A 15,000-nucleotide genomic window follows, 5' to 3' on the forward strand; every position below is an offset into this window, starting at 1 on the left:
CAGCCTTTTTCTCTCTCCCTCTTTTCTGCGCTCCTTCTCTCTCTCTCTCTTCTTTCATTCTGCAGTGTTCCCATTCTATCGCTTTCTCTGTATCATCACTCCCTCTTTCTCTTTCTCTCCTTCCATTCCTCTCGTTCCCCGTCTGCCTCTCTCTCTCCTTCTTTCAAGCTCCTCTCTCTCTCTCTCTCTCTCTCTCTCTCTCTCTCTCTCTCTCTCTCTCTCTCTCTCTCTCTCTCTCTCTCTCTCTCTCTCTCTCTCTCTCTCTCTCTCTCTCTCTCTCTCTCTCTCTCTCTCTCTCTCTCTCTCTCTCTCTCTCTCTCTCTCTCTCTCTCTCGCTCTCTCTCTCTCTCGCTCAGCTCCTTCCTTCTCTCTCTCCTTTCAAGCTACCTCCTTCTCTCTCCCTCTCCTCTTTATATCCCTCTCCTTCCGTCCCTCTCTTTCCCTGTCTCCCTCTATCCTGCCGTGCACCCTCTTTCTCCCTCATTCTCTCCCTCTCTCAGCTCCCACCATCTCGCTCTCTCCCCTCTCTCCGTCTTGCTTTCACACACCCTTCTCTTTACAGCGCTCTCTTTCCATCTCCCTCCTTCCCGCTGTTTCTCCCTCTTGCAATGCTCCTTCTTTCTTTCCTTCTTTCCCTTTCTCCTCTCCTTCCTTCACTCACTCTCTCCATCTCCTTCTCTCTCTCTCTCCCGCTCTCGCCGTGCTCCCTGTAAAGCTGCCAATTAGCTGCGAGGCACAGCGACATGACGAGAGCCTCTTTGAAATGGAAATGGGGCGCTTTCTACACCCCCCATCTCCTCCTCCTCCTCCTCCTCCTGCTGCTGCTGCTGCTGCTGCTGCTGCTGCTGCTGCTGCTGCTGGTCCACCTCCACCTCAGCACTCCATCCTCCAGCCTTGCTAAGGGTTTTCGAGGCTTCGTCGTGGCAATCAGCCTCCCCATCAGCACTACGTCTCTCTCGCTCTCTCTCAGCTATATTACAGCTTCACGCTTGCCTGGGATGGTGGCACACACTGTCTGTCTCCATCTGTGTCAGTTGCTTTCATACGTCTCTATTTGCTTTTGTGAGGAGGTTACTGTACGTTCTGTTAAGCTCCACACATCTCAATCCCCCCCCTCTCCTCTGCTGTCTGGCGCTCTCATTCCATCCCTCCCACTGACTTATGCACTTACTGTCTTTGAATTTGAATCTCATATTTTTTTCCTCCTGCCTGGGATAGTTGCATTATCTTATTCTCCATCTGAGTTTGATGTTGTCAGTGTTTCTGGGTCTCTACTTCTCTGTTGTCTCTTTTTCTCTCCCCCCTTTTCTCTCTGCCACCCCACCTGTGCATTTTGATGGCTTTTCTCCTCTCCTGGATGGTGACATTCTCCCTAGCTGAGTTGCGTCTGCATATCTCTCTCTGGTTCAGTTCCTTGTGCCTATAGCTACTATACATCTCAATTCTCTTTCCTGCAATTGTGACATCTCAGCCTCTTCACACATCTCTGATCGTCTCGCATTAAAGAACTCTGTGCTGAATCTCTTTCGTCTCCCCTTCCTCCTCTTTTCATACTTTTCTTTAGTCCTTTCTTCCTTCCGCTCTGTCTCCCTGCACACATTTCATAACCTCTTCTGCACACATGCATAACATCCAATGTCCTCTATACTGAACAACTGTGGCCAGTATTTGCTTTGCAGTTGTTCTAGGAGGCAAAGGGATGCTGGTTCAAATCTAGGCTGGTCCTAGCCCTCATTAAAGGTGCAGAAATAAGTAATATTTTGCCACATGCTTGACACATCCACATAGATAAGACCTCTGTATTAGGTCTACTCACCCAGAGTAAAGACGGAAAGACTACACAAATAATTATTCAACACAAATACCCAACAACATGCACTAGGCATCTTTAGTCAAAACAATGTACTTGCACTGTAAAGCAACTGGACTTTAGAATAGCCTTCACACTTATCAGCCATCTTGAATTTTCAATGTGCACGTCAGCATCATGTCAGCATCACAGCATGACATTCCAATTACTTAACATGGACTGTGCGCTCATATTTTATGTCCCCATTTTGTTTTTGTCTTCTTTTTAACACAGCTCACGTCGACATGTGGTGAATGCGATAAATAAAACATAATACCGGTAAAAGGATGAATTCACAATACATAAATTTATGAACCTAAACTCGGTTAATGCAGAAAGCCGCCATCTTGCATTCCATCGCACAGGGCAGCCATGGTCCATACATGCCCTGCAGGCCAGCGGCATTCCCATTCCCATCCCGTGACTCTGCGGGGATGAACCCGCACATGCTTTTCCCCCTAATGAGATTTCGTCCAATTTTCCACACGTAACGGACAAACTCTTGGGTGCCCACACAATGTGCACATTCTGCGGAGGCCGGCCTGGCCCGGCACAGCAATGACCTAACTCATGAGGCATCTCAGAAATGCATTTATACCGCCCAAGTAAGGCATCCACTTCATACGAGGGGGGTGGGGGGGCACCAAAGCACATATCTCTCTTTTTTCTTCATTTTCAAAAAATCGTGGGAGTCAACATGGCATCTTTTATGTGAACAGAGGACTCATTGTTCACAATGCTTTTGTGAGGTCTTTTTTTAAGTGCACACAATTTAAGTACTGTGGATCATTGGCAGCATCATCATCCTCTACACTGCTCAAAAAATGAAGGCAACACCAAACTTACTAGGCATACAACTCCAAATCAATTGGACAACTGTAAAAACAGACTGTGAAATCATATTCCACTGTATCACCAGAACACTAAATTTCATTCATTCATATCTTCGATACTGTAGTGTTCTCTTAGGTTTAAGGCAGTGTTCCCTTTATTTTTGTCAGCACTATATATCCGGGGGGAGGGGCGTTGTATTTCTGAGAGCAAAGGAACATATGTCAAGGTCAAAGTCAAACATGTTCAAAACGCCATAAACGAATATGCTGGATAACAAACCAATTTCAGGCCCAATTTCTATATAAAAAAATACTGTTGTGTACTGTTGAAGAATTGTGTTGTTTTGAGATTTATTGAAGTCAAAAGTAAGAAAAAAGCTATTTCATTCAGAAAGAAAAGCTGTTTAGTGTAAGGTCAAAACTACGGTAAGCCCTTGTTTTCTAGGACTCTCCCAAGCAGCCCAGTAATCACACACCCACACGTTCAAGTACCCCAGTAATCACACAGCCTTCCCCCAACTACACACCCTTCCCCCAACTACACACACGCACACATGCACGCACACACGCTTTCAAGTACCAAAGTAATCACACATCCTAACTCCAATTACACAGTCTCCCAAGTACCCCAGCAACCAAACCTGCCTTTGGATGAAAGCATCAGCAAGGTATAATGTAATGTAATGTAATGAAGTGAGCATAATAGTGCAGTGCTAGACCACTGGTAATAACTTGTACTTCTGAACTATATCTTTTAGACTTTCTGCAGTGTACGCTTCGGGTTTTGTTGTCATATATTTTGTCCAAATTCAATACAACAGTGCAGTGCTAGACCAACTAGTCAGGCAAACATATTTTCTACAGCCAGGCGGGTTCACCTAGTTCAGGGGTTCCCAACCTTTTTCAACTTGGGGCCCACTTGTAATTATCACAAATGTTCGGGGTCCACATCTGACCCAATTAAGAATAAAACTCAAATAAATCAACAGCAACACACACCAAAATATGATTAACATTTTTAGAAAATGATTTCAAGGCCCATTTGGAATACCTTCACGATCCACCACTGGGCCCTGGCCCATAGGTTGAAAATCACTGACCTAGTTTACTGGGCTAAAGCATTCCTGGGGGGTATACTAAGAACATGGTTAAGTGATAAACCAGGCTCAGTTAACCTACAGGAAGTAAAACTGTTAATAGATATACCAACAGGCATCATTAGTTGAGAAAATGAAGATTCCGGGGCTTTTCCGATTCTTCTATTAGATGATTTACCTCTACCAACTAGTCAGGCAAAGATATTTTCTGCTGCTCGGCGTCAAGTTCACCTAGTTTACTGGGCTAAAGCACCCCGGGAATCGCAGGGAAAACACAATGCTGAGAGTCATTAGAGAGGAATTAGCCAATTACACACTGAGCTGATGAGGTTGGTGGTGCTCAGCTGCTATACGTAACGAGGAAGAATCACAGCACACACTGAAGATAACAAGAAGGCAACAACTACTATACACCCACACATTCACATGCACACGCACACACACACAAATACACATGCATATAGTACACACAACAAGCGCACGCACACACATTAACACACACACACCCACACGGCTACGGCGGTCAACATTAGCCTTGGGCGAGGAAGATGTGAATTAAAGAAAATGACCGTGTGTGTGTGTGTGTGTGTGTGTGTGTGTGTGTGTGTGTGTGTGTGTGTGTGTGTGTGTGTGTGTGTGTGTGTGTGTGTGTGTGTGTGCATGTGCATATGTGTGCATGTAGTGCATGTGCACTTTTCCAATATGTGCATATGATATGCGTGGGCGATTTAAAGTGTGGCTTCCTTCACATGCCAACACGCATACACACAATAAGTAGACCGAATGCCTACACACTCTACGCAACCTTTTTGCCATCACTAACGTACAGTCACGTGCAGACGCGCGCGCGCACACACACACACACACCAAACCAACCAATGTAAGCATACATCTATACCTCAAAAGTGTAATCCCTCACACTTCTCTCTCACGCGTACACACATGCACGCGCACACACACACACACACACACACACACACACACACACACACACACACGCACACACACACGCACACAGCACGTGTACCTCCAACGTGTGCTCCGTTTGGACAGACTTGGAGTGGGAGCAGGGCCTTCTCTGGGTCTCCATGGCAACCGGGCCTCCCGTCTGTCCAAGCCACGCGGTGACACGTTGGGGGTCAAAGGTGAGCGGCTCAGGGGGCCTCACCGCGGGGGTGGAGGTGCGGCACAGGACGGGGTGACTGTGACCGTGGTGGTGGTGACGATGGGGGTGGCTACTACCACTGCGGCTGCTACTGACACTACTGCAGTCACTGAGGCCTATAGGAGAACAGGGCAGAGACATATGAATCAACACACCCACACAATTCATGTAAATAAATACACATTGTGCTGGGGGTGGGAGTGAGGGTGGATACTGCTGCTGCCACTGCTACTGGAGTCATCAGTGGTTCTCAACCTTTTTTGAACATATGGCCCCTTGACCTCATCATAAGCCTCCTAATGCCCCCCTTCTCATCACACACACATGTATACACACACACATACAGTACAGTACATTAATATGCACACAAGCACACACATTCTGACATTGATGCATTTAAACAATCACACACACACACACACACACACACACACACACACACACACACACACACACACACACACACACACACACACACACACACACACACACACACACACACACACACACACACACACACACACACACACACACACACACACACACACACACACAGGCACGCGCACACACAGACACACACACAGACACACGCACAGAGCCACGCAGGCACACACACACACGCGCACGTGCGCACACACACACACACACACTCCACTGAGTACAGTACAGTTGTGTGAGTTTTATGTGCCGTGTGTACATTATCCATGCATCCCCTGGTGAGCATTTGGCTGCGCTGCTTAAACCCAGTGTCCTAAAATGGCCCCAGCACAGCACTAAGTTTTCCCTCTCTTTTATGACCCTGCTTTAATTTGCTTTTACTACTGTACATTATTGGCTTGATTTTGCATTGCTGGTCTTGCTTAATTCCTATGGGAAAAAGAGTAGCCTTCACAGAAGTTGTGAACTTGTGCAATCCCCATAAGCTGCAGTTCTAAAACTTTTTGTGATTGACATCTCTTCTGTAGTCACAAACCACCAAAACAGTCTAATTGCTTTGATATATGACGACATTTCCTTAGATTAACTAGAAAAAGAAAATTGAGCTTGCAAGCAAGTCACCATTGTTTTTATTGAAATAATGGTAATGTCTATAGGATAATGTCTATAGGCTAAACAGTGTCTATGTCAATGTCATTAGGCAGCTTTGGATTATAATGGTCCTGGCTGGGGGATGTCCCCCTTCCTCAATATGTTAACTAGCAAGTCGTAATTCTTGTAATACAAGAGGCCTATGGCTTTGTTTTGGGTGAAGGATGAACCTGCCAGTGTCTTCTATTAGGTGGTTTACATCTCATTCAGCAGTAGCTTGGCTGGGTTTGTAACTAAACCACCTTTTTTGGAATATGCTTCTGGAAAATGACATTTATTTCTAATAAATATATTTATAATTACATTTTAGATTTAGGTTCTCACCTGAACCAGAAATGACATTTCTGGCAAAAAAGTAATTTGTTGAGACCCCCTGGGGGGGCAAGTGGGGTCATGACCCCTTGTTTAAGAATCACTGCACTTAACCTTTTGCTCCTGACATATGGAAACACAACATGACACAGGTCAGGGCCACACGCACACTTAACGGGGCCAGACACAAAATAAATAAGACTTGTAGCCTAAAGGCTCGTCATTATCAAATATTTCCTTACACACTGGCCTTCCTAACACACTTCAGGAATATATTTTCACATCAAGATTTCATATCTAATAATTGTTCATTGTTCATCCGTCATATATACATGAATTGTATGAACTGCAGTACTAATAGTAAAAGTAGCAGCATCGTGAGAAGTAGTAGCAGCAGTGGAAGGGAAAATAGTAGCATAGGTTTTCCCTTGACCTCATCGTAAACCTGTCAACGCCCCCTTCGAACAGAAAAATGAAATGGACTGATGCTCCCTAATGGCAACGAAAAACCCCTCTCTCAGCTCCATCCTCCTAAATACTGATGCTAGTTGATTTGATTTATACTTCATACATTTAATTTATTTAAAAATAAAATAAAAAGTGACTTGATGTTATTTAGATACAGGGTATGGTTTACAGGTTTACAGGAATTAAGCCATGGATGACTTGGAATTTCAACCTGTAACTTTCCAATTTCAAGATCAATTCCTAAGGCTGTACCATGGACAAAAAACTCCAACCTAAAAGGTGTCATAAAGACAGACAGACAGACAGACAGACAGACAGACAGACAGACAGACAGACAGACAGACAGACAGACAGACAGACAGACAGACAGACAGACAGACAGACAGACAGACAGACACACACACACACACACACACACACACACACACGTTTTCTGCAGAGAGGTGTTACATCATCCCCATCTACAGGTGTATGGCGTACCTGCACCTGAGGAGATTACCTATGGGTCGGGGGCGGAGCTTCTCAACTCACCTGAAGGTGTGGTCTCCGGGTCTCTGGGGAGGCGCGCGGTGGTTTCACCTCTGCACAGGAACACCTGACACAAACACACACAGACACAGACACACACATAAGTCTCCTTTTAGAATGCACAGCAGCTCATAAGTCATTCATTGTAAAGAGCATAAGACTATTCCCTAATGCAGACAGGTGTTGTGTAGATGTGCCTGATATAGGCTACTGACACGCGTGTGTGTGTGCGTGTGCGTGTGTGTGTGCGTGCATGCGTGCGTGCGTGCGTATCTGTGTGTGTCCACTGAATAGATGCCTGATCCTGTCCACACATGCCGAGATCCCGGGATCCTGATGTCCTTTAGGCTGAGATTAAAGCTTTTATTTGCATGGATTTCTTTCCATGGATACTTTGAATGAAGCAGCCTTTAAGATAATTCAGTGTGTGTGTGTGTGTGTGTGTGTGTGTGTGTGTGTGTGTGTGTGTGTGTGTGTGTGTGTGTGTGTGTGTGTGTGTGTGTGTGTGTGTGTGTGTGTGTGTGTGTGTGTGTGTGTGTGTGTGTGTGTGTGTGTGTGTATGGATCTTATTCATTATTTCGACAGATTTCGATAATAGAAACAGTGGCACCACAAAACAGTGGCTACACAAAAGACACTTAAGAAGAAACCACACCCTCCCTCCAAACCTTTGCTGTTGATCTTTTTTATGCCAGAGGCATTCTGTTTTCCTGTCAACGGGTCCATGCGTGCATCCACCACAGATTTTTGCTTGCATCATAACTTTAGTGGGTGGGCACGGATTTTGCCCATAGTTTGTGCATAGATACTCTGCACAAATTACACAAAGTACAAGTACACCTGATTTAACACCAAGGCGTTCAGATTGACCACCCGGGCCGGGTTACATCAGAAGCTATGCCTTGGGCCCTACTGTGGCTCTAACGGTGGAGCACTGGCCAGCTATGCCGGCGACCCGGGTTCCATTCCGGCCTGGATCCTTTGCCGATCCCTCCCCATTCGGCTTCCAGTTTTCATCATCTATTTTTAGTCATCCCTCCATTCGTCTCATGACAACTCTCCCCCTCAGTGACGCCCACTTCCTGAAAGCATCACGGGACCAAGACTGACCCCAGGTCAGAGATAAACATCTGTGGGATCACACCAACCCACTGCACTATAGCCTACACACACACATACACCTAGTCCTCTGCTGCAGTCTACTCGCATTTCATTCATTTTTCAGCGCTGAGGCACAGTTGAAGTGGTCTGAGCGAGAGCGAGAGAGAGAGAGGGGGGGGGGGGATTGACTACGATGCCTTTAGCCATCTGATTGGTATGACGATTCTGAAACTTGAAAAATCGGAATCGAATCGATTCTTGAAATTTTAATCGATACCCAGCTCTACATGGTATGGGGGTGTGTGTGGTCATGGAGTGGCCACACCAAATACCGTCCTTCAAGTCAGAGCCACTAAGCTTCGAAGAAGCTTGTACAGTTCAATTATGCATGCGTGTGTTCGGGCAAGAGTAGTGCATTCTCCTATGTACTACTGAATGCACACATTCCCATGAACTATTTCTCACACCCTCTCCCTTTCTCACCACACACACACACACACTCCAATGCCACCCCTCCCACCACCACCAACGCAATCACACAAAAGGCTTCCTGTGTGCTATTCATTTTGAGCATCAGAATCTCAGGCGTGTGATATTTTTAGCATTTCAATTGCCCATTTGTTGCAGAACACAAAATGCATGCACATATTTTACGGCGAATATCCATCATTTCTGTCGTAATTTTTTGACAGGCCCAACACACACGCACACATGTGCACACGCATACGCACACGTGCACGCACACGCACACTTTTGCTTATAGATCCATCATTGTGTTCTTGGCTGTTGGAAATTGCCTCTCAATCTGACACAACAAAGGTGTTGCTAACTGGGGATAAGAAATAAAACACACAGCCACGCACACACACAAAATATGTGACGACAGAGTCTCATAGGCTACATATACGTGTCGACTTTAATTCCAAATTAATAATTGAGAATTAAATAGTTCCCTCGAGTTTACTTCGATCTTTCATTTAATTCCGAATTGTGAAGTGTTTACATGACGTTTTTAAAGCAGAATTAAGCTTTATTCAGAATTAAAGTGAGTTAATTCTGAATTTAATGTCTCATGTAAACGTAGCCATTGTCCATCTCCTTGATTGGAGTGTATGTGAGAAAGACAGAGACAGAGAGAGAGAGAGAGAGAGAGAGAGAGAGAGAGAGAGAGAGAGAGAGACAGAGAGACAGAGACAGAGACAGAGCATGCGAGAGAGAGAGAGAGAGCACGAGAGAGAGAGAGCACGCAAGCGATAGGGAGATAGAGATAGAGAGAGACCGAAAGAGAAAGAAAGAAACTGCGTGTATGTGTTGCCACATGTGTCTCACCTTGTGCAGTGAGGATTTCAGGTGATGTCTCCTCCTGCTGGTGGCATCTCCACCCAGAAACTCCTCCACTTGACAAACACCTGATGTACACACACACACACACGTACACACAGACATACATACATATACATTACTTGTGTTTGTGTGCGCGTATGTGCGCGTGTGTGCGCGTGTGTGCGTGCGTGCGTGCGTGCGCGTGTGCGCGTGTGTGCGAGAGAGAGAGACTAATCTACAGTAGGCCTATGTGCGTTTAAATATACTGTACCACACACGTGCACGCACATACACAAATAACTAAAGCAACTAATCTGTGTGAGTGTGTATGAGAGAATGTGCACGTGTATGTAAAAGGTACACGTGCATCTCTGTAGGAACATTTACAGTGTACAGTACATATAGGTGTGCTTATGTACAGTATATCCATGTCAATACAAAAGAGACAGACAGTAAAAGCCTACTTTGCCTGAGGGCGGGCACACACACACACACACACCCCTCTTCATGTCACACACTCGAGACACAGATACGCCTAAATACTCCCGTGCGTGTGTTTGTGTGTCCGCCATCATCATCTTACACTCACCTTCTGTGAATGTATACACGTTTCTTGGTGTGTATTTAGATGGTCTAAAAATATGACAGACTGTGGCCACTTGTCATCAGAGCACGTCATCTACACAGTCTAACATGACATGTAAAACACAAGCCTGTATATCAGCAACTACCCGCGGGGCAAGATTACAGCTTACACACACACTCACTCACGCACACGTGAGGATATCAGGCACATTTACACAACACCTGTCTGCATTAATGAGTACTCTTATGCCACACTGACACACACACACACACACACATACATACATACACATGTAAACACATGCACACATGCACGCGCATACACAGATGCACACATTAACGGGCATACATAGACGCACACACACAGCCATCAATCTTTCAGTGACAACAAACCTGTTTCTCCAATCATTGTTAAAGGGACAGTGGTCCTGGGCCCAGGGATAGAGGGGGGGTTGTGTTCTCATTACATTGTATGTATTGGGTGGGGGGGGCTTTCAGATAACTTTGTCCTGGGCCCAGCCAAAGATGTCAGCGGCCCTCTGTGTGCGTGTGTCTTTGGAAGGTCAGCATGCTCACCTGTGGGTCCGCTGAAGTAGGAGGAGTCAGCATCATCATTAGAAGGGGTGGAGCCTCCGATGTCAACCGAGGGGTCCCATTCTAACATCAGGCTGTCCTGGGCCACCTGACAGGCAGGGTGGGAGGGGGCAGTCTTGGGCTTGGGGCTGCTCGGCCAATCGCAAGACGGCTCTTCGTCATCGGGCGGGGTTTCGGACGGGCAGCCGGAGTCCACGTGTGGAGACAGGGTCCAGTCATCCTCAAACACCTGACACACACACACAGACACACCCAATGACACACAGTTATTGGGTGGATTCCAATATGCGGACTCCCATCCTCCCTTGCTCACTTGACTGCTTGTGACCTCATGATGACGGTCCAAAATGACATGACGACGACAGAAAATGTATTCAATATCTTGAAAAAGCGCAATTGTAATGTCATTGTCATTTTTAATCGGGATGTTGAACAGTCCCCCTAACATTGTTGTGGCTAGGCTGACAGCAGGGGAACTTTGTTTTCTCCTCGGAGGCGGGCCACAAGCACAAGTGGAGGACGGGAGTCAGCATATTGGAATCCACTCATTCTCTCTCTCTCTCTCTCTCTCTCTCTCTCTCTCTCTAACCAACGCACACACACACACACACTTCATCACAACACCTAAACGGACCCAGGCATTAGATTTGAAAATACCTTAGACTCCAGATGAACCAGCCAACATCCCACACACACTAACCTGACACACACTTGTCTGATAGAACTTTGCAAGACATCTGAATCTTCTTAACACACACACACACACAGGTGTCAAAATTCCCAAAACACACACACACACCAACAGCTTAGACTTCTAGCCCTCTTTTTCCTCAAGAGAGGGCGAGAAATTCCAAGAACACAGACACAAACAGATTAGAATGATCCCTCTTCCTCTCTCTCTCTCTCTCTATCTATGTCCGTCTCCCCTCTTCATCCATCTCTTCGTCTATCTGTCTCTGACACAAATAAAGATGGCGAGGTGTCAGATTTGTGTTCACCTGAGACAAACATACCCTCACAGAACACCCTTGTCTCTCTCTCACACACACACACACACACACTCACACGTACTGCAATCCCTAAAACAAACAAACAGAGGCAGCCAAACACAGGAAGGGAGGCCAGATCCTTAAGTACTTACAAGGAGAGCAAACAACCCAAGCTATGCCAGGTCATTGTCCAGACGACTGTGTGTGTGTGTGTGTGTGTGTGTGTGTGTGTGTGTGTGTGTGTGTGAGAGTGTGTGTGTGAGAGTGTGTGTGTGAGAGTGTGTGTGTGAGAGTGTGTGTGTGAGAGTGTGTGTGTGAGAGTGTGTGTGTGAGAGTGTGTGTGTGAGAGTGTGTGTGTGAGAGTGTGTGTGTGAGTGTGTGTGTGTGTGTGTGTGTGTGTCTCTGTGTGTGCGTCTCTGTGTGTGCGTCTCTGTGTGTGCGTCTCTGTGTGTGCGTCTCTGTGTGTGCGTCTCTGTGTGTGCGTGTATCTGTAAGTGCACGCGCGTCTGTGTGTGTGCGTCTCTGTGTGTGCGTCTCTGTGTGTGCGTGTCTGTGTGTGCGTCTCTGTGTGTGCGTCTCTGTGTGTGCGTCTCTGTGTGCGTCTCTGTGTGCGTCTCTGTGTGCGTGTGCGTCTCTGTGTGCGTGTGCGTCTCTGTGTGTGTCTGCGTCTCTGTGTGTGCGTCTCTGTGTGTGCGTCTCTGTGTGTGCGTCTCTGTGTGTGCGTCTCTGTGTGTGCGTCTCTGTGTGTGCGTCTCTGTGTGTGCGTCTCTGTGTGTGCGTCTCTGTGTGTGCGTCTCTGTGTGTGCGTCTCTGTGTGTGCGTCTCTGTGTGTGCGTCTCTGTGTGTGCGTCTCTGTGTGTGCGTCTCTGTGTGTGCGTCTCTGTGTCTGTGTGTGTGTGTGTGTATATGTGCGTGCATGAGCGTGTTTGTGTGTTCATATGTGTGTGGCCTTAGGTCTGAAACTTGTGTTGAAATAGGCCGTCTTACGTGTCCACTTGACCCTTTCTATACCTCTCTTGGCTGACTCACCGTGTGTAATGTGCCAGACCTGCCAGCCTCTTCTGAAGTGTGTGATGTGGCCTGTGTGTGTGTGTGTGTCTCTCTCTCCTGACCAGCCTCAAACTCAGCAGGCGCGTGTATAGGCGTACGACACCCTCAAACACTTCCCACAGCTCCTGTAGTTGGCCCTATCTGTATGGTGGTGGTGTGTGTGTCTGTGCGTGTCTGTGCGTGTCTCCTCACCAGCCTCATACTCAGCAGGCGTGTGTGTAGTCGTCCGACCCCCTCGAACACGCGAGCGCAGTAGTGCAGCAGGTCGTGAAGTTGGCCCTCGATGGCCTGGGCGTCCGTGGGCTCGCTACGCTGGATCAGGGCCTCGCCGGACTCCAGCAGCGCACCCAGACGAGACGCATTCTCAGCCACCGCCTCCTGGAAACTCTACATACCACAGAGACACACAGACACACATAGACACACACACACAGACACACGCATGCACACAGAAATCAAAACTGAGATTTAAATTCAGATACTAATGGTAAAAACTGTTGGGACACCATTAGACAAACATGACCGGAGAGATATTTGCAGTGTATTGTTATATCAATAAGCCATGATTACCCTACTACACCAATTCGGTTTAATGCAGTTTAAGGCTCAGACATACAATATTGGCAGCACTGCCCATCTTAGGCTAGAGGAGCGCAGTAAGCGCCAGATTGGCACGTCCTCAGCCCAGTCAAACTGACACTGATTAACACTGCAGACCTGCATGGCACAGACCTGCACAGTGAGATTGGCACAGTCACAGCACAGACCTGCATGAGCTACTGGACTAGACCTACATACTGTGGTTGGCACAGTCACAGCACTGACACTGACAAATAGAGCAGACCTGCACAGTGCGATTGGCACAGTCACCATATGGCACAGTGGAGGTCGTCTGTGAACGGACCGGTAAAGGAGGGAGCCTTCATGTCACCTGGGCCGACTGAGCCATACATTAAACGGAATGGGTGTAGCGTCAGACATATTGACACCACCCCTCACAGGTTAGAGAAACGCAGTAAGAGACAGGTTTTGAACAGGACGCCTACGCGTTCAGTGTGATGGGCCATGTAGAACACACAGCCAGAGACTCAACAGAAAGGCCGCTATCTCCTCGCTCCCGCTACGCCACGACCTGGTGTGTAAGAGGCCTATCGCATCTAACTCGCATGGGCTACTAGACTAGACCTACATAGAGTTTGGCACAGTCACAAAGCACTGGCACTGACAAATGGCACAGACCTCCACAGTGCCATTGGCACAAGTTTGGCACAGTGAAGGTGAGCAGACCAGTAATAAAGGGAGCCTTCATGTAAACTGGGCCGACTGAGCCATACATCATTTGAACTGGTGTAGCTCCAGACATATTGGATCTTTCCATTATTCCAACTCCTGTCCTTGACCTGTGCTTGTGGCCTCCTGCTTTGCTGACGCCCCACCTCTGTGGAGAAAACAATAAAGGTTCAGCCTAGCCACAACAACTTTTGAGCCACTTTCCCCCATTCAACATCCCTTTTGCAAAGAAAATATTACCTTTGAATTGTGCTCTTGCTCTTGCGACATTAACACAAGGACATAACAAGCACAAGGGAGGACGGGAGTTAGGACAATGAAAGACCCACTGGCAACACCCCTCACAGGCTAGATTCACACAGCAGCATTGCACTGACGCTGATTCACGCTGCAGACCTGCACAGTGAGTTTGGCACTTTCACACCATACTAGCCATGCTGGCCACAGTGGGACTGACGGCCACTTCCTGGTGTGTAAGAGACCTCATGCATTAACCCATTATAGCCTGGAGTGATATATATGCTGCATTCAGGCTCTTGAGATTTGAGTTTCTTATACAAAAATTGGGTATGTTAGCTGAATAAACACATTCTAATGCAAAATGGGGGTAGTAGCTTTTAAATGCAACTTATTTCATATTAGGTTAGGAGATATTTAGGTTTTAATAGGCAGAGGGCACTTTTTCCAAAAAAAGGCTTAGGCTATAATGGGTTCAACCTACATGGGC

General features: G+C 46.9%; 1 protein-coding gene across 2 annotated transcripts in view; it reads right to left on the reverse strand.

Annotated features, from left to right (window-relative positions):
* The window catches only part of si:ch211-137a8.2 (uncharacterized protein LOC777613 homolog), a 70,009-nt gene that overhangs the window by 8,598 nt on the left and 46,411 nt on the right, over positions 1-15,000 (reverse strand). For both annotated transcript variants that reach the window (XM_063204912.1, XM_063204911.1), the window contains 5 exons: positions 13,176-13,370; positions 10,927-11,173; positions 9,772-9,851; positions 7,345-7,408; positions 4,807-5,060 (listed from right to left, as the gene is read on the reverse strand). In XM_063204912.1, the coding sequence (XP_063060982.1) occupies positions 4,807-5,060; positions 7,345-7,408; positions 9,772-9,851; positions 10,927-11,173; positions 13,176-13,370 (840 nt within the window). The remainder of the gene's footprint in view (positions 1-4,806; positions 5,061-7,344; positions 7,409-9,771; positions 9,852-10,926; positions 11,174-13,175; positions 13,371-15,000) is intronic.

This window comes from Engraulis encrasicolus, chromosome 8 (assembly GCF_034702125.1).
Source record: "Engraulis encrasicolus isolate BLACKSEA-1 chromosome 8, IST_EnEncr_1.0, whole genome shotgun sequence".
Lineage (NCBI taxonomy): Eukaryota > Metazoa > Chordata > Actinopteri > Clupeiformes > Engraulidae > Engraulis > Engraulis encrasicolus.